The following is an 18,117-nucleotide window of genomic DNA, read 5'->3' as shown; positions in this document are numbered from 1 at the left end:
CAGTATAAATATTGTGCTGTAGTAGATCTATACCTTCAATAACCCTTTTAACTATTAATATAACATAACTTTGGGTCTTTTAGGTCACAGTTGACTACCTTTGAGGCAGAATGACACTTCAAGCAATTAAATACCACAGAGGTCAATTAGACATCTTGGACCAGCTTCTTCTGCCTGACGCAACTCACTATCTGGAGATTGCTGACACTGATGCAGCATGGAAGGCCATCAAAAAAATGCAGGTTTGTATTTTTGTATAGAAAGACATGACATGGCTTCATGCATAAATTACATTTAGACTTTAGGCCGTTGTAGGGTGTGTGTGAGAGAGAGAGAGAGAGAGAGAGAGAGAGAGAGTGTGTGAAAAACAGACCAAGGGAATGAGAAAGAAAGTAAGAAAGAGCGGGAGAGAGAGAGGGAGACAAAGTATTGTGTGTGTGTGTGTGTTTAGGTTAGTCTTTGTTGAGGTTTTATGGTGCTCGCAACTGCTTAAGGTCATATGAGCGCCAAGGGGTGGATGTCAACAGAGAAGTCCTTACAGGAAATCAGACTTACTCTACTCACCTCTCTAGCTTCAACAGCAAAAAGTCTGCTTCGACTATCAAGGCACCCCGGAAATAGTGGGTCACAAGAGTGTGACAAACATACAAAAGAAGTAGAGTGAAAATGACAATACTTTATTTAGTAAGGATTAGGAAAGAAAAAGCTGCAGTTCCCTGTTGTAGATCAGGCACAGTTATGAGCATGACATTGATGGATCAGCTCATTTACAATTCTACTGTGCAAGATTGAGAAATGTCCCCCCCTTTGGGAATGGCCTAAAGACACTTCAGTCAGTGGCACCGTCCCGGGGGGGGGTGAGAGAAAGGGAGCGATGAACATGTGTACACAAAGGGAATGTTTTGGAGAAAAATGAGTAGGATAATAGTCTGTGTGCTCAGGTGTATTCTGCGTGAAGACGCGAGTACATTTTTCAGCTTTGCGACCTAATACGGGGTCCCCACTACGGCTGGGATCGGCCGATCGCCCGACTTGGTCGCCTAAAAAACAAACGTGTTTGTTTTCAGTTTCAGGCGATCGAGTCAGGCGATCAGCCCAATCCAGCAGTAGTGAGCACCTCGTATAAAATATATAAATCCAATTTAACAACGCCCGTAAACGCTGGAATTTTACTCACTTCTGCATGCAGAACACGCCTGAGCACTCACTCAGTCTTGATTGCGCGCAAGACGCAAGATCAACTTACATTCAGTGACAATAACTATAACAAGAAAAGAAAGTGTTGCTATACTATGGATTTAATTTATACTCTTGACTCTTATTCCACACAAGGCGTCACATGATTAATGATCTCTTCTCAATCTAACAGCATTTATAATATAATTATCCTGCTGACCCCATCTTTTGCCCCATCATTCCCTTCGCCAACTCTTTCCATCTCTCTCTCCCTCCCTCTCCCTCCCTCTCTCTCTCTCTCTCTCGCTCTCTCTCTCTCTCTCTCTCTCTCTCTCTCTCTCTCTCTCTCACTCTCTCCCTCCCTCCCTCCCTCCCTCCCTCCCTCCCTCCCTCCCTCCCTCCCTCTCTCTCTCTCTCTCTCTCTCTCTCTCTCTCTCTCTCTCTCTCTCTTTTATTGACACTTAACAACAACATGGGTGCAGACGCGAGCAAATTTCAAATTTGGTTTCACCCACCGCCACTGGATGCCCCACAATCCTATTCAGGCATTTTAAACATTCTCCTTGTAATAACTCACTAACGTCAGGTGCTTCGTTAAACTGGCCGTTTTCCTCCTGTATTTTTGCAAAATCCTGATGCATGCACATCTGCGTACCGTCCCTTAACACTAAGCCTTGGCGCAGGTAGGGCGTATGGTCCCTTAGCGCCTAGCACTATGGGGGCGTACGGTCCCCTAGCGCCAAGCACTATTGGGGCGTACGGTCTCCTAACAATAGCCATACATGTATATGATCACAGTGAAAAAAAAAGTGTTTTCTTTTTGAGAGGTTAATACTAGTAAATTTATTAACAACTTTGTACCCAGTTTTAGGTCCTTTCTGCTAATGTATACAAGGCCTACTCATATAAATTGCATGTCATACTTCGAAAGGTACATTGGAGTCGAATTTTTCTACAAAAGCATTTGAATTCTCATCCTCTAGGTTCGTGGTGCCCCTGCAATTGCCATTGTTGGCTGCTTGAGCTTGACTGTGGAGTTGAATCAGAAGAAGTTTGCGACTCTGCAAGAACTGAAGCAGTATGTGGAGGAGAAGCTGGAGTACTTGGTGTCTGCGAGGCCCACAGCTGTAAACATGGCAGATGCTTCAGCCAAAGGCAAACAAATGGTCAGAAAAATTGCAAATGCTGGAGAGCTGGAGCCCGAGGAAGCAAAACTAAAGTAAGAAAATAATAGTAATGATAATAGATTGCATTCACATAGCACTCTATCCCATACGAGTATAAGCTCTGAGCGCTTTTATATATCGATCACATGATCACTGAGCGATTCATACAAGATAAAAATTTCTCTGTAACAGGAAAAACCAGTTCAACCACATAATGAAGAACTTTCACAACCATGCACCAATTATAAACACAACTTGTGTTTGATTATATTTTTTGTTTTTAGCTGTAATCTCAGCTGCTTTAGATACTTTTATGGCCAGTCAGGTTGTTCTTTGCAATTTTTTAAAGAGTCAGTTCACTGTGGACCTGTACAGTTGTATGAATGTTTCTGCTAGCATTATGCTGGTATCTATTACTATTGTTTGCAGTATTGAAAGAGGATATCCTCACATTTTCCATACATGAGAAGTTTAGGAGCATATATGAATTTTGGCCTCTTTTAGATGAAAGACTAATTGCTGTTTAAAGCGTTAATTTTTTATTTGATTTCATTTTGTGTAGTTGAATTCTCTCTTCATAGTATTTTGATACATCAATGTGGGATTTCTGTCTTCCAGAGTCATTAAAGAATTTGAAGGCATGCTGCAAAAAGATATTGATGTCAACAAAAACATTGGGCGGTTCGGAGCAGAGCACATCCTGTTCCACAATGAGGAAAAACCTGTCAACATCCTGACCCACTGCAATACAGGATCCCTTGCCACAGCTGGCTACGGCACTGCTCTCGGTTAGTTCAAATGTTTTTCGTTGATGCGTTAAGGTTTTGTTACTTCTTCCTTTTTTATGATTTCGTCTTTCAAATCTATGGGCCTACAGAGGAAACAAAATGGGATGTCAGGCTGAAGTCTGTGGTCATCAGCTTGCTCAACATTGTCCCAACATCTCCTTGTGGCTAGGTTTATCGTTAGTGATGATTTTAACAAAAGTACTACTGAGGGGAATATACTTGGGCTTTTTGCTAGAGGTTCTGTATTTCTAGAAACTGAATTTTATAGGAGGTATTAAGTATTTCTTGCTTTTTGGTTGTTGTTTTTTCATGCTTTATGATTTATGCCTCTGTTGATTCTGCTTATGATATCAATTATCTTTTCATATAGAATAAGGTATGCCTTGATAATCCTATTCTCAAGGCTGAATTGTGACTAGGTTTATAGTTTATGGACTCAGAGATGAATTTCCTATAATCTTTGGCAGTTTTCATTTTAAAAGTTTGTTTGATTTTTTTCCCCCTTTATTTTGCGTTCAAATTTCCACTACATTGTTAAAATTCTTCTGTCAGTTTGAAGAAGTGACTGATTTTAAGTTCATAAGAAGAGTGGCAGCTTTTTGAAAGTAGTAAAAGTTCACCATCACCTTTCTGATCCAGGGCCAGGTTATGGGCCACCAACATACACTTTTCACTTTTCTCTATTCTGGACCCCCCAGGGCAATGTCGCTGACTGAAGTGTCTTTAGCCCATTCCCAAAGGGGGGATATGTTCGTATGCACAGTAGAATTGTAAATGGGCTGACTTATTAATGTCATGCTCATTCTGTGCCGAAACAGCATAAGGGGAACTGCTGCTTTTTCTTTCCTCATCCTTACTATCATCATTTTCCTCTACTTCTTTTGTATGTTTGACACTCTCTTGTGAACTGCCTTGATAGTCGAAGCAGCTATGTGTTGTGAGGCTAGAGAGGTGAGCAGAGAAAGTCTGATTCGCCGTTTGGACTTCTCTGTTGACGTCCACCCCTTGGCGCTCATCTGACCTTATGCAGTTGCGAGCGTCGTAAAACCTTACTAAAAGTAAAAACTAAACTATATCCTGGACAAGTTTCTGTAGTAAGACTTGGGTGGAAGAAAAACATTTAGTTGGCTCAGATCAACATGTGCAAATGAAAAATAATCTCTTTGCATTGAACCAGTCTTCAGCAATTTTTTTTTAATTCTATTTTTTTTTCTTGTGTGTGTGTGTGTGTGTGTAGGGGGGGGGGGTTATAAATACACAATCCATCTCTCAACAAGCGTGTTTTGGATGGGGTCATTACATGTTAGAGCTCAGTAGAAATAACTGAAAATCTTTTATACCCCCGTTGACACAATTTAGATCATTATATTGGAGGTGGGAAACAGCTTCCCAGCAGGCTGATGGAGATACTTGATAAAATAACTTGCCCACTCAAGAATCCGACTTACATGACCTTATGCAGTTTCGAGCGCCATAAAAGGCTCACCAAAACCAAAACAACATCCCCAGGTGTGATTCGCTGTCTTCAGGAGCACAAGAAGCTGAGCCATGTGTACTGCACAGAGACGAGGCCGTACAACCAGGGCGCCCGACTCACTGCGTACGAGCTGGTTCACGAAAAGATGGACGCTTCTCTCATCTGTGACAGTACGGCGGCTGCCTGCATGAAAGAACACAAAGTCCACGCTGTGGTCGTTGGTGCTGACAGAGTAGTAGCCAATGGAGACACTGCCAACAAAATTGGCACCTATCAAATAGCAATTGTTGCCAAGCACCACAATGTTCCTTTCTATGTCGCTTGTCCGAAAACAACCTTTGACCCCAGTATTGAATCCGGGAAGGATATCCACATAGAAGTGCGCCCTAACCACGAGATGAAGTCGGTGAAAGGTGTGAAAATTGCACCGGATGGTAAGTCTTCACTGTGTACTTCATAATATGTATGTATGTATATATATATATATATATATATATATATATATGCATTTTGTTACAGAAGGCTATTCTCCTAGTGAGATTGAAGCAATCCCCCCTCTTCCCCCCCCTCCCCCACCAGGGCAGTGCTATTTTCTTCTGGCCGTTCCCAAAGGGAGGATATTAACATGTTGTTATGCACAATAGAATTGTAAATGGGCTGACTTATCAATGTCATGCTCATACTGTGCCGAAACAGCATAAGGGGAACTGCTGCTTTTTCTTTCCTCATCCTTACTATCGTCATTTTTCCTCTACTTCTTTTGTATGTTTGTCACTCTTGTGAACTGCTATATTCGAGGTGCCTTGATAGTCGAAGCAGACTTTGTGCTGTTGAGTCTAGAGAGGTGAGCAGAGTAAGCCTGATTCCCCATTTGGACTTCTCTGTTGACATCCACCCCTTGGTGCTCATATGACCGTATGCAGTTGCGAGTGCCGTAAAACCTTACTAATATAAACAAGCAAGAAGTGATCCTCATACACTGTTCTTTGTTTACAGCCTTTCACAGTTGTGGTTTTATAATGTGTTTGTGTGAATGTGACATAATGGCTATGAAAGAGAAGTACATCAGTCTCTGCCTAAGATCCCACCACTTGCAATTCCGGTTCGCTTAAAATCCCACTGTTACAAGAAAACAGAATCACACTATTTTTAGCCCACAAAAGTCACCCCCAAGATCCTGCTCTGAAGGAATGCATTCAGCTAAGATTCCTCATTTCAGATCATAATTTACAGAACAAAAATGTTAACAGGCGCAGCTGATCAACCAAGCAGCGAAAATTTTGGATCATTGCACTGCCACAGATCTTCCACTTTCATAAATGTGATCACATCTCCCTTGTAAAAATCTCAATGAGAAGGTACTGTACAGTGTCTGCTGCAGATGGGATCACGGAAGATGTGAACTCTTTGACGCGTTTATTTTCTCTTAACATCCCACTGTCACTTGAGCCCTCCGCCTGAACTAACATCACATTTTGGACACAATCTTATTGGTGGTCTTTTTGTAGTTCATTGTTTGTACTTTTGATGGGATATCTGAACCTCTTTTAAGTTACTGAATGCTTACTAGTATTCACTGTATTTTACTTTCACTATGCTTTGTTTTCTCGCACACAGATATTAACTGCTGGAACCCAGCTTTTGATGTCACTCCAGCATCCCTCATCACAGGGGGAATAATCACTGAGTTTGGAGTCTTCAAGCCAGAGGAGCTGAAGCAGCGAATTTCAGAACTTGACCAGGACAAAGTGGACGTGTTTTACTGACCTCCGTACGAATAAGCTCCCTGTTGTTTTACTGGTGTTTGGGTTCTTGTTATTCAGTGTTACTTTTATAGCAGCTGGGGAGAACATGACAGAAATGGATAGAGCCAAAGTGAAAGCGACCCACTGACCCTTTTTCACTTTTATTCTATCTCTTTCTATTGTACTCTGGTAACTGCGTGCTCATTATTCAGAGATAAGTTTAGTTTATTGGAATGAAGGGTTTTTTTTTCACCGTCCAAGGTGTAGTCAGGCTGGGCTTGTTTTTTATACACTAACCAGAGTTCGGATCAGTGAGTGGATGTGATTTCCACTGTTGTTGAGTATGCTCAAAATGAACTAAATCTATTAATAACAGTCTAGCACACACATAGCGAAACACACACGGATTTTCAGGTCCAGAATCTTTTTATTACACATGTATTTCATTTGTTTTAAGGTATGAATATATAGCAAAATTCATACATAATGAAAAGATTTCTGGGTTCTGCAGATTTGGACATGTATGCTCTAGACTGTAATTTAGGTAGTTCTCTGTGTAAGGTCCCAGTCCTTGAGACAAGAAAAGTAGGGATTAAAGTTGAACTGGGGCCACAGGGGAAGACCAGTATACGAAACAAACCATTGTGCATTTGTGAGGCGTGTTGACAAAATGACTCACTTCTCGCAATCCACGAATGGAGGTGTTTTCCTAAAAGAGACACATGAATTGTGGAGATTTCCAACTGACACCTTGTTCCTCAAGTTAAGCGTCATGTCTTTTATCATTTCATATAATGAATTGTTCAAACCCAACCTATACATTTCTTGCATCTATCTGTGTCCATAGGGCTGTGATCCGTATTGACTCATTTTGTCCACACACCTCACATTTATTAGGCTTTAGAGAGTTGAACTTATGCACCTACGCAGTTGAACCTGTTCAAGACGACCACTCACTGCCAAGGAGAAAAGTTGTCATCTTAGGTGGTCCTTTTAGACAGGGTCATTATAACATATTTAAAGAGCACACGGGGAGGGGAGTCGGTCATGGAGTGTGGTTGTTTGTGCAGGTGGTTGTCTTGGACAGGTAATCATTAGAGCAGATTTGACTTATATGTATATATATTGTATACGTTGTAATTTCGTGTTTTATATCACTGGCTTCAGGCCTCTGTGACGTTCAAAGCAATGTCTTGTACGACTCCGTCATATGTCACTTTTTAAAATGCCGTACGGCAAAGTCGTTCACTAAGCAGTGGGTATGTTCTTAACCCTTTGAGCCCTTGCCACCAATACACTGGTGGTGCGTAAAACTGTCTGTATACCTAGCCACCGGTACACCAGTGAGCGAGACCCTATCCGCAACCCGGCACGCCTTGGATAAAACGCAAGTGGGAAACCGTGTTTACTACACAGGACGTTATTATTATGAAGTGAAGATCTTTGTGAATTAGAAGATGGTAATGATGAGGTTTACCTGGAGTGAGATATGGAAAGGGATTCTGATGATGATATGAATGAAGGCGTGGATCCCTCAGGAGCTCAGGCTGACCCTGCAAAATTATGCAAATTTAGATGGCCAAATTATGCAAGACAAATGAAAAATTATGCAAGTTACCGTAACGCCATTCACAACATGTTTTGCACTTTTTCAACTAGAATTTTCATGTTTTTTTTAGATCTATGTACAGAAGAACTGAAAACAGAACATATATCAGTATCAGTAGTTATTTGTGTATTTGGAAAGATACACATCAATCAGAAAAAAAACCCCAAAAAAATGTAATCTCTGTAACTTTCAGCTGTATACAGGGGGGGGGGGGGGGGGGGGGGGGAGGAATTATTTTTACAAATTAAAAAAAAAAAACCAAAAAAACAAACATCTGGACCTCTGATGCTGGCACATCACTAAAACCAGGGACACCTGTCAAACATGAAACATCAGCAGAGATGAGAATAACTTACTTTTGATGGATTGAAAAATTGAACATGCTCAAGGAACTAAAATCCCTAACAGGGGAAATAACCAACTTGACACTTAAATGCATAGACCTATTATGAGCCACTTCCCTGTAGTCACACAACGATGTGTTTAGTAAATAAATTGTTTTGTGAAAAAAAAATTTAAAACGCGAGGGAATCCAAAATTATGCAAATATATGTTGCAGAATTATGCGAAAAAATGCGGCCGGACTATCGCATAGTCCGACGGGGACAGCTCAGGCAGAGGAGCAGGGTAGCCTCAGGAGGTCAGGGCTCAAAGGGTTAATTCTTTCTAGTCTACCTCAGTGTGGACTTGTACATGGTGCCCTAGTGTAACTGGGGACAAAATCATATTCAGTCAATATTATTGAGAACATGTAGCTGGATCGTTCGTAGTAACACTCTTTTCGTCAAGGGTGGGCAAACTGCAGCCTGAGTGATGAATTTGAGCAACCTTCATCAAGAACTTCACGAAGCTCGCTCTTGTCTATGTAAAGCAATGTGCTGATAGTTGCACAATGTGGCAGTAGCGGGTGGTGGCGGTTTGTTTCATGCCCTGTAGTGATCTCACCTGTTGTCAGTTAGGCCAATGCGTGCCAGAAAGCACCAGTTACTGGCAGTTACAGTACCTGAAGACAGTGGAAGTTCTGCACTCCTTTGCACAAATCTCATACTGCACAATTACAAATTACACCTTCATTGTTGTTTCTTCTTTCATTTTGTTATGGCCTCCCCTTACTTCAAATATGGTTTTTTTGGAGAATCAATGTTTTGAAGAGCCAACATGTGTCATTTGGGTTTTGATCATGGCAGGACAGGAGTTCAGATCTCTGCATGAAAACTTTGCCTCTAATTTGCTCTACCCTACAGCACAGTTATCAACAGGTCTGTTTTAATGTTTCTGTAACAAAGGTGCTCGAATCTTCTTTTACTGGTTTAAAAAGACCATACAACTCTATACTGTGTATCAAGTTCTTTCAGGACACTTACATTTGTTCTTTTTTTTTTATCTGTCCTTTTGACCCGAAGCAGTCTTCTATAACAAAAATTTAAACCCCACTTTGGGCTGCTTAGATTCTGGGTGATTTTTATGTAGAACTAATGGCCTCAAATACAGCATGGCACACCTTAAAATGTGTACACGGTCAACTTAAGCCTACAGGCTACTGTGGGTCACCTTCATACTGGATTGCTGGATGTTATTCTGCTTCATTTTCTTTTTTTGTGCTTTCTTGTCAGTTGGTATGAAGATTTTGTTGATGTTAGGACCACTACTATAGTGGAACATGTCTGTCTGAATACCGTCTGGAAAAGAACTTTTTTACTAAAAAGTATGAGAGATCGGACTCCAGGATTTGTGGTAAGTCTGCTTTTCTCAGTATCCTGTTGTAACCAAGACCGTTATTATAAGTGGGACCCACTGTACATTAAATTTTGTTATGAACCATAGAAAGTATGCGGTAACTGGCGGGACTGGCGATATAAGTGGGGCCCACTTTACATTAAATTTTGGTATAAACCGTAGAAAGATAGTGAAAATAAAATAAAAGCAACAGAAATGCAGTTTCTTAGGAGACTGCTGAGAATATAGTGGAAGGAAAAAAAAATCAAATGAGGTAGTGCTTGATGAAGCCTGCGTGGGATGCTCACTATTAAAAACAATAAGGAAACGACAAATGAAGTTTGTAGAACATCTGAGTAGACAAAGGTCTTGAACATCTAGCTGTCATTGGCAAAGTTGAAGGCAAACTAGGCAGGGGTAGGCCCAGAGCTACCTATAGGGAACCTAAACAAATGGGTAACAGGGAAAGATCAGGGAAACGTAGCTTTTTTAAGAGCATCTGAGCAAAGGAATGAATGGAGAACCATGATTGCTGACGTCTGTCCCAGATCTGGCACTGGATGATGATGATAAACCGTAGAAAGTATGCAGTAACATGCATGTGTGTCATTCTTTTCTCTTTTTTTTTTAAAGTGCAAAGCATTTGAGTTTTATAAATGTGCATTTTTGGTATGAACAGTAGAAATTATGCAGTACCATGTATGTCTCATTCTTTTCTCTCTTTTTTTTTTTAGAAAGTGCAAGGTTTTAAGTTTGATGAATGTGCATTTTCTCAGACACCCTTCTATGCTCATAAGACTGTCCCCGTAGAATTATGCAAATTTAGATGGCCAAATTATGCACACAAAAAAGCAAAATTATGCACACAAAAAAGCAAAATTATGCAAAAATTATGCAAGTTACCGTAACACTATTCGCGACATGTTTTTCCACTCTTTCTCACAAGAATTTTCATGATTTCCATGTTTTATGTACAGAAAAATTGAAAACAGAACATATCAGTGTCAGTAATTTGTTGTGTATTTGGAAAGAAAAAACACATCAGTCAGAAAAAAAACAACCAAAAAATATAATCTCTGTAACTTTCAGCTGTATATCTAGCTAGATCTCTATAGAGGAAAGAAAAATGTTTAAAAAAATAAAGGACATCTGGAAAAACCCTGATGTAGTCTGGTGTTGAAAACTTTGGACCACCCTGACCCAAAGTGTGTTACTGCAGTCACAGCTGCTTGTATATGTTTTGTAGTGAAATAAACAACTACTTACAACATAATGTTTGGTTTGAATGTTTATCAATATACATGTATTCCGGTACGTTAAGTGTTCTGACAAAATGAGTTACTTCTCGGATTCGAGCCCTATGGAAATGATAAATACGTCACGCTTACAGGTGAAGTTCTTATTATTTATAAGTATGAAATAATGGAAGGCATGTTATACAGTCGAACCTGTGTAAGACGGCCACCCATTGTCAAGAAGAAAAGTGGCCGTCTTAGACAGGACTGATCAAGATGAAGAAAACAAACCATTCCTTTCTGAGGTCCCATCCGAAAATAGGCACATTGTTGTTGTTGTTTCCGCAAGGGGGGCGGGGATTCTTCTTTTTGTTTTCTTTTGTTACTGCTTTTGTGCAAGGGTGACTGTAAAACGAAATGTGTCAGACAAGGAGGACCAATTAGTGCTATGGTAAAACAAACACACGGGTTGCCACCACTCGGAGAACGAGCGACGCTTCTGTCACAAGTTCATGTTGACGTGTATTGTTTCTTTGTTACATACTGGGTAAACAGTGACCACTCATCTCACTTAACGACTTGTGTATAAGTTGTGGGCAGGGCTTTATGGCTATTGGTTATGAGCTAGACGGCTAGAGATAGTATAAGAACGTATAGGTTATGAGGGATCACACGCTTACCTCACCGGCAGCTGAAAATTTGTCACCGGGTACCTATTGGTCAACAGTGGGAGGGGCCTACGCAACATGATCGGTTGGAGGGACTATCTAACAACAATGACAGAGATTGGATTATGACGGCTCGCCCACAACGCCAGGGGCCAATGCACAATTTACGACAAAACGTAATGGAGTCACTAAGGTGGCCGTCTAAGACAGGTGTTATTGCTTAGTGTGGTAGGGGTTTTGTGTTAAAATATGGTGGCCGCGGCCGCGTTGGACAGGTGCCCGTTTTACACAGTTTAATTATATAGAAAAAACGCAAGGGGGGGGGTGGAAAGTGGCCGTTTGTAGAGGTGGCCGTCTCATAGAGGTGGCCGTCAGGGCAGGTTTCACTGTACTTAGAGAATGTATGGCATTAATTATAATAGACGATCTACAAATTTGACTCTAGTGCCGATTTTTGGCCAATATAATATATCCACTTTGGGTTTGTTTCAAGGTTTCCTTGACACCCTCGATCCACCTTTTGCGTGGCCTTCCTCTTCCGTTATACCTAGTCTGAGTGCTTAGCTTAGTGTTGTAGGCCCTCGAGAGTGGCTGGCCAAGTGACATATACGTGTGACAGGTGGCCAAACCATTTTTTTTCTCTGTCTTTCTATATTCTATGTAAAGCAGGCAGGCCTCAATGCTAATAGCAGCTCTTACTTCTTCATTTCTCTGCTTATCTCGTCTTGTGATGTTAAGGGTTTTGCGGAGACATTTCATTTCGCAAGCGGTGATTTTGCTTTCATGAGTTTTACTTAATGTCCAGGTCTGGCTCTGGTAACATAATGTTGGTATCAATATATAAAATGTATTGAGGTGACAAGCTGTCTCTTTGTGTCCACGGAGATGTTTGGATGGGATAGAAGGGGTGCGACCTGGTAGGTCACAGTGTTTGCTTTTTAAGTTCGCATTTCTATTTCTCTGTCTATGTACCCGGCATTTGCAACAAAATAAGGTCACATAAGTGCCGAAGATTAGAGTCTTACAAGAGAGTACAGTAACAAACACAAAAAAGGAGCAGAGATAAGGGCCACAGAATAGATGTTTGATACTGATAGGAAAGTAGGAGCAAACCACACCAAAGCACTCGCCAACCACCCACAACGGTCATTTGTACAGGGTGATTATTTTGAATAGATGGTCATTAGAGCAGGTTCGATTGTAGTTATAATTTCTTTTGCACCTCCTCATCAGCACAATTTAAATCATTTAGTGGCCAGCTTCTCAACCCTGTGGAAAAATGGAGACAGTCGACATGAGTATTAATTAAGCTCATTACCATTTGTATGCCAGAAGGCTATGAACATAATCATTACTCATTACTACACTGGAGACGAAAAAAAATGCAGGCTTTGCAAAAATAAACAAAAGGGCATAACATTTAAATTGAATGTCTTCAGAGTTTTGTTTAGTTTTAGTAAAAGTTTTACTGCACTTGCAGCACAATAAGGTCATATAAGTGCCCAAGATTAGAGATGTTACAAGAGTAACAAACACAAAAAAAAGAAGGGGGGGGGGATAAAGACGATAGATGTTTGACAGGAAAGAAGAAGCAAACCAAGAAGAAGCAAACCACACCAGAGCACCCGCCAACCACCCACTTTCAGTTTGTTTGGATTTACTTGGATCCAGAGCTAGAATCATAGCAGGCGGCACATGTCCATAGCTGCTCATCTCTCCTTTCTAGCGTCCACCTCAGGGTCTTCCTGCTAATTGTCTCCATGAGGAGCTGGTTTGAGACACGCCTGACCACTCCTCGGAGCAAACTTTTTTTCGCTGTGCCCCGCACACACTTTTCTTTCATTGTGCTGAGTGTGTGGGAGTCTGACTTTGTTTGAGTTTGAGTAAAGAGAAGCACATTGACACGTTAATTGTCATTCAGCAGTGCAAAGAAAAAGCAAGACAAGATCGACAGCAACAAAAGGAAAGAAACAAAACGGTACCTGCCACCACTGTCTTCAGTTACCACATCCAACAAACTTGTACAACTGATACGAGGGAGAGTCAAAAAGTAATGCAAGTTGTTCGGTATTTTGCGCAATTTTGCATCACTAATCACATTATATGAAATTCAGCTCACAAGTACTTACACATGTACTTTTAAACTCAAACCGTTAAGACTAAAATTCCTTTGATTTTGCCTGAATGACGTCACATCAAAATGGATGCCCCTTTGCAGGTCTGTCAGAGGCAAAGAGCTGTGATTGAATTTCTTGTTTTAGAAGGAGAACCCACCAGTAACACACAAAAGAGACTTCAAAACGTTTACAGGGACCAAGCTCTAGACTTTGGAACTACATGTTGTGAATATATAGGTAGGCTAGACGTCTGAGCAATGAACCGGAAGAAGAGGAAAAGGTGTCCGTATGCTTGTCCGAAAAATCATGGCAACCGTGTTTTGGGATGTTCACGTGTTTATCACATCTTTTTTACCAAGAAGAACTACTGTCAATTGAAGGAGTTATTTCAATAACGTACTTAAGTCCCACTAGGGTAGTTTTGAGAAAAAGACAAAAAACTGTTTCTCGTCAATATAGTATTGCACTGGGAAAGGCGGGCTAAAACAGAGGGCGCAGCTCTGAAAATCAAAGGCAGTCTCCACAGAAGGCTGATAGGGTGCAGTCCCCTTTCTTTTATCATCCCATGCAAAAATCTTGATTTTCGCAAAAATGAACTTCGGTATGTTATTGAAATGACCCCTTCAATTCTGAAGCCTTCATTGAAACACTGCGACGAGTCAAACCAGATTTGAACATGGAAAGAGGGTTTTTTTCCCCCCATTTCCCCATGACAATGCCCGCGTGCATGCGAGTACCAGAATAAGGGAGACAATCACAGTGCGTGGATGAGAAACACTGCTACACCCAGCTTATTCTCCTGATTTACACCTTCAGACTTCCACCTTTTCGGTCCTAGAAGTCACTACGGAAACAATGGAGAAATCAAGACTGCTGTACCCCTACGACCAACCTGCTCAGTTTTACGAAGCTGGCAAATATGGAAAGGTGGACAGTGGCTATTGAACAAAATGGAGACAAGGTTGAGAAATACAGATCTGATCCTCAGATGCTCCCCTTCAATTTGAGGTATGATAGTTGCCACTGCGTGCTTTTTTCTTTTAGTTATGAACGAACTTGCATTACTTTTTGACTCCTCCTCGTATATCAGCCAAGGGGTAAACACTTTCCTTATACGTGTATTTGTAAACAATGTGGCAAAACGCTTTAACCCTTTGAGTCTTGACCTCCTGATGCTACCATGCCACTCTGCCTGAGCTCCTGGGCGATATATTACAAACATTCATGTGATCGACAGAATCACATTCCATATCCCACTCATGGTAGTCCTCATCATCACTGGCATGAAACCTCGTAATTCAGAAAGACCTTGAAAATAACCAGTAACATCCTGTGTTGTAAACACGGTTTCCCTCACGGGTTTTGTCCTAGGAAGGCCGGTTTGGGGATAGGGTCTCGCTCACTGCTGTACTGGGGGTTCGGCATACGGGCAGTTTTACAGAACCGGTGGCAAAGACTCAAAGGGTTAAAAGTGTGTCATGACATAATATAACAAACTGGTGCTTTGTGTCATGCAAGAGCTAACAGCTTGACATGATATGAGTTGTACTGTGATTAACATGGCAGTATGCAATCATTTTCCCTCCAATCAGCACCAAAAATACAGAGAAAACAAACCACAATTGAGATGTATGAAAGTGTTTATTTCCAAGTGAATATGAGTGAGGCATTAATAATACAGTAATGAAGTTAAAAGGTATGACTATGATGCGGGAAAATCCTACACGTTCCAACTCCTTTTAAGTAATCACAAAGAATATACATCACATTTAGACAACCATTCACAAGAAGTAAGACCAAAATCATATAGTGGGTGTAGTAGTTGTATAAAAGCGCAAGTCTAGGAAGAAGCCGTGAGTTCATTCACAAATTCATGGGATTGGTGTAATGAGGTTATGCGTCACTGCTGGTATTTGCAAGACCATAGGGCATAAGCATCGGATCTACATACAAATTCAAGAATAGACTAGCAATAGAAAGAAAAAACCCAGCTAGAAACTTTGACCAGGTGAAAGTAGTTCACCACACCAGGTACCGTACCCACTTTATGAATTTGGCCCTCCAGGGTGCAAAGCACAGACAGTTGAGATAGCCTACAGAGTTGAGAAAGAGCACTTCAGTCAGTACAGATATATGTTGATGCCGAAGGGGGTTGAGGGAGAAGCTGTACACATGATGTCAGGAGAAAAAAAAATATTAACAACAATCTTCTGTCGTCTAAAGTACAGGGAGATCTCTTGGGTGTGCCTCACCCACCCGATACTGTCCCAAAAGTATACACATATTTACACAAGCTGTACGCAATCATTGCCAACTAACAACAGTCTCAAATTGACCATAACGAAATGATTGTGCTGAACAGAGGTATGTTGAAAAATAAATTGATATCTCAACCAAGCAGTGGTGAGTACTGCAGACACTGGGAAGGCATCACCTTTGTGCAAAAAGAAAGCTGGTTCTCTCAATCTCGGTTCACCCATTTTTAAGCCTGAAACAGCCTTATCTCTCCCCCCCCCCCCCCAAAAGCCCAATTTCTTGACAAAATTTACAATATTGAAAGATTTTTATTTCAAAGAAATAAATTAAGCACCTCATTTTTAGCACCGTACATTGTAGCCCTACTTTTCAAAGGCTACAGGACTGCCAAATGTATCACATTGCCACTTTTCAGGAAAGTATTCTCATACGTCTGAATAATCCAAGTTTTGCATTTGTAGACATTTAAAGTCTCTACCTTGCACATAGCAAACACATTTTCCGGTCTTGAATATTTTCTTAAACATGTATATTCTTTGAATTCAAAATACCTCCTTAGCGAAATTTGTACATACGAAAAGATTTCTGTATCCCACTGATTTCACTCTATGTGCGTGCTAGACTGTATATATACCATTCACATAAAATTGGGAGTTCTAAAGTTTGTGGCACTTTCTTAAATAAATCATAAATTACTAGAATCACTTGAAACAGGGATAGGGGCTCCCATAACAAAATGTTTATCCACATTTTCTTCCCTTTACAAAATCCAATTAGAAGAAACACACCCACAGAGAGAAGCACTTGCCATTGCCTCTGTTGAAAAAAAAAAAAAAAAAAAAAAAGATTTCAGAAGAGTATTCTAAATCAGTAAAAAATAATAGGATGACTTTTGTCAAGTCTTTGAAGACATTTTGTGCAGTAGAAGGTCAGGCCAGAAAAAAGCCAGAAGACCAATAGTCCCACAACATTTGATCTGTGGACCTTGAATTGAACTTGGTGACAGCCTCGCATACAGTACAGCCGTAAACCAACCATCCAGAACAAGTAGGGTATACAACAAGTATATATGGCATGACAACCAACAGAAACACTGCATTGTTGGAAAGTGAAATGAGTATTATATCCAGGTATTGGTTGAGGGAAAATAAGGGGGGAAAAAATGATGGAATAATAGACGACCCTCATCCAACATGCGATATTCTTCTTATGAATGACACGTTTTCCGATACATGAAACGTCTGCATATGAAATTGAGGAGGATATATATACACACAGGAGTACATGCACTAGCTGGGAGCCCATGAAGCAGTGTTACTGAGAATACGAGACTGGATTATGCTTTCAAAAAGATATATGCACATTTTTTAAAAAGTTTTTGGAATACTCAGGGGTACAAAGTGTAAGGAACCCATTCACTGACACAGGCAAAGACTGATGAACTAAAAATGAAAGTAGCTAACACTCCCCCCCCCCCCCAAAAAAAAAAAAACAAAAAAAAACCCAAATTAATTTATCTGAGATAAAAAAAATTTAAAATTGAACATCACAAGCAATAAACAAGTAAAAATACCCGGAGATCTAGTCTCAAAGCAAAACAAAGGACAACAGTACATCTTGAGATGCAGCAACCTGACAGAATGAACCGCACTTCAGATCAAAGTGAATGGGCCAACCCAACAGTATATATCACAAACTGTCAACCTAGGCAATTTTTGCATGAGGTAAATATAACAAAATGAATAACTAACGATTCCACTTACAGAAACGGAAATACTAAATAAAGATTAATGCAACAGCCATCTCATGATTTTTAGTTTTATGGAAAGAAGTTGAGAAGGTGTTAGAATCATGCTAAGAGTTCATTTTTGTTTTTTTATTCTTTTTTTTGTTTTGGCGACTCACTAGAGGTAAAAGCAGATACCGTACAAGTAGGCATACTGGTTAGTGCAATTTCTTTTCAATGTAAGTCGTAAGTAAATACTAAGACTATGAGGGCAAACTCTGTCTCAAGCTACAAAGAGACATTTTTCAACCTCTGTAATTTGATGAAGGGTAAAGAAACGTACTTACTTGAACCCTTCCGTTCTAGTCAGCTAGTTATAATGAATTTACTTGTTCAGCCTCATGACCAAAAAAGCAACACAAACATTTTTGTAAATGT

General features: G+C 40.5%; 1 protein-coding gene across 1 annotated transcript in view; it reads left to right on the top strand.

Annotated features, from left to right (window-relative positions):
- The window catches only part of LOC101864392 (methylthioribose-1-phosphate isomerase), a 10,184-nt gene extending 3,782 nt beyond the window's left edge, over positions 1-6,402 (top strand). The window contains exons 2-6 of the mRNA XM_005099229.3: positions 84-242; positions 2,160-2,395; positions 2,961-3,130; positions 4,640-5,041; positions 6,225-6,402. Of these exons, the coding sequence (XP_005099286.1) occupies positions 111-242; positions 2,160-2,395; positions 2,961-3,130; positions 4,640-5,041; positions 6,225-6,373 (1,089 nt within the window). The 5' untranslated portion in view covers positions 84-110 and the 3' untranslated portion in view covers positions 6,374-6,402. The remainder of the gene's footprint in view (positions 1-83; positions 243-2,159; positions 2,396-2,960; positions 3,131-4,639; positions 5,042-6,224) is intronic.
- The last annotated feature ends 11,715 nt before the right edge of the window (positions 6,403-18,117 follow it).

Source organism: Aplysia californica, unplaced genomic scaffold, assembly GCF_000002075.1.
Source record: "Aplysia californica isolate F4 #8 unplaced genomic scaffold, AplCal3.0 scaffold00206, whole genome shotgun sequence".
Classification (NCBI taxonomy): domain Eukaryota; kingdom Metazoa; phylum Mollusca; class Gastropoda; order Aplysiida; family Aplysiidae; genus Aplysia; species Aplysia californica.
This window is presented reverse-complemented; position numbering and strand designations above follow the sequence as displayed.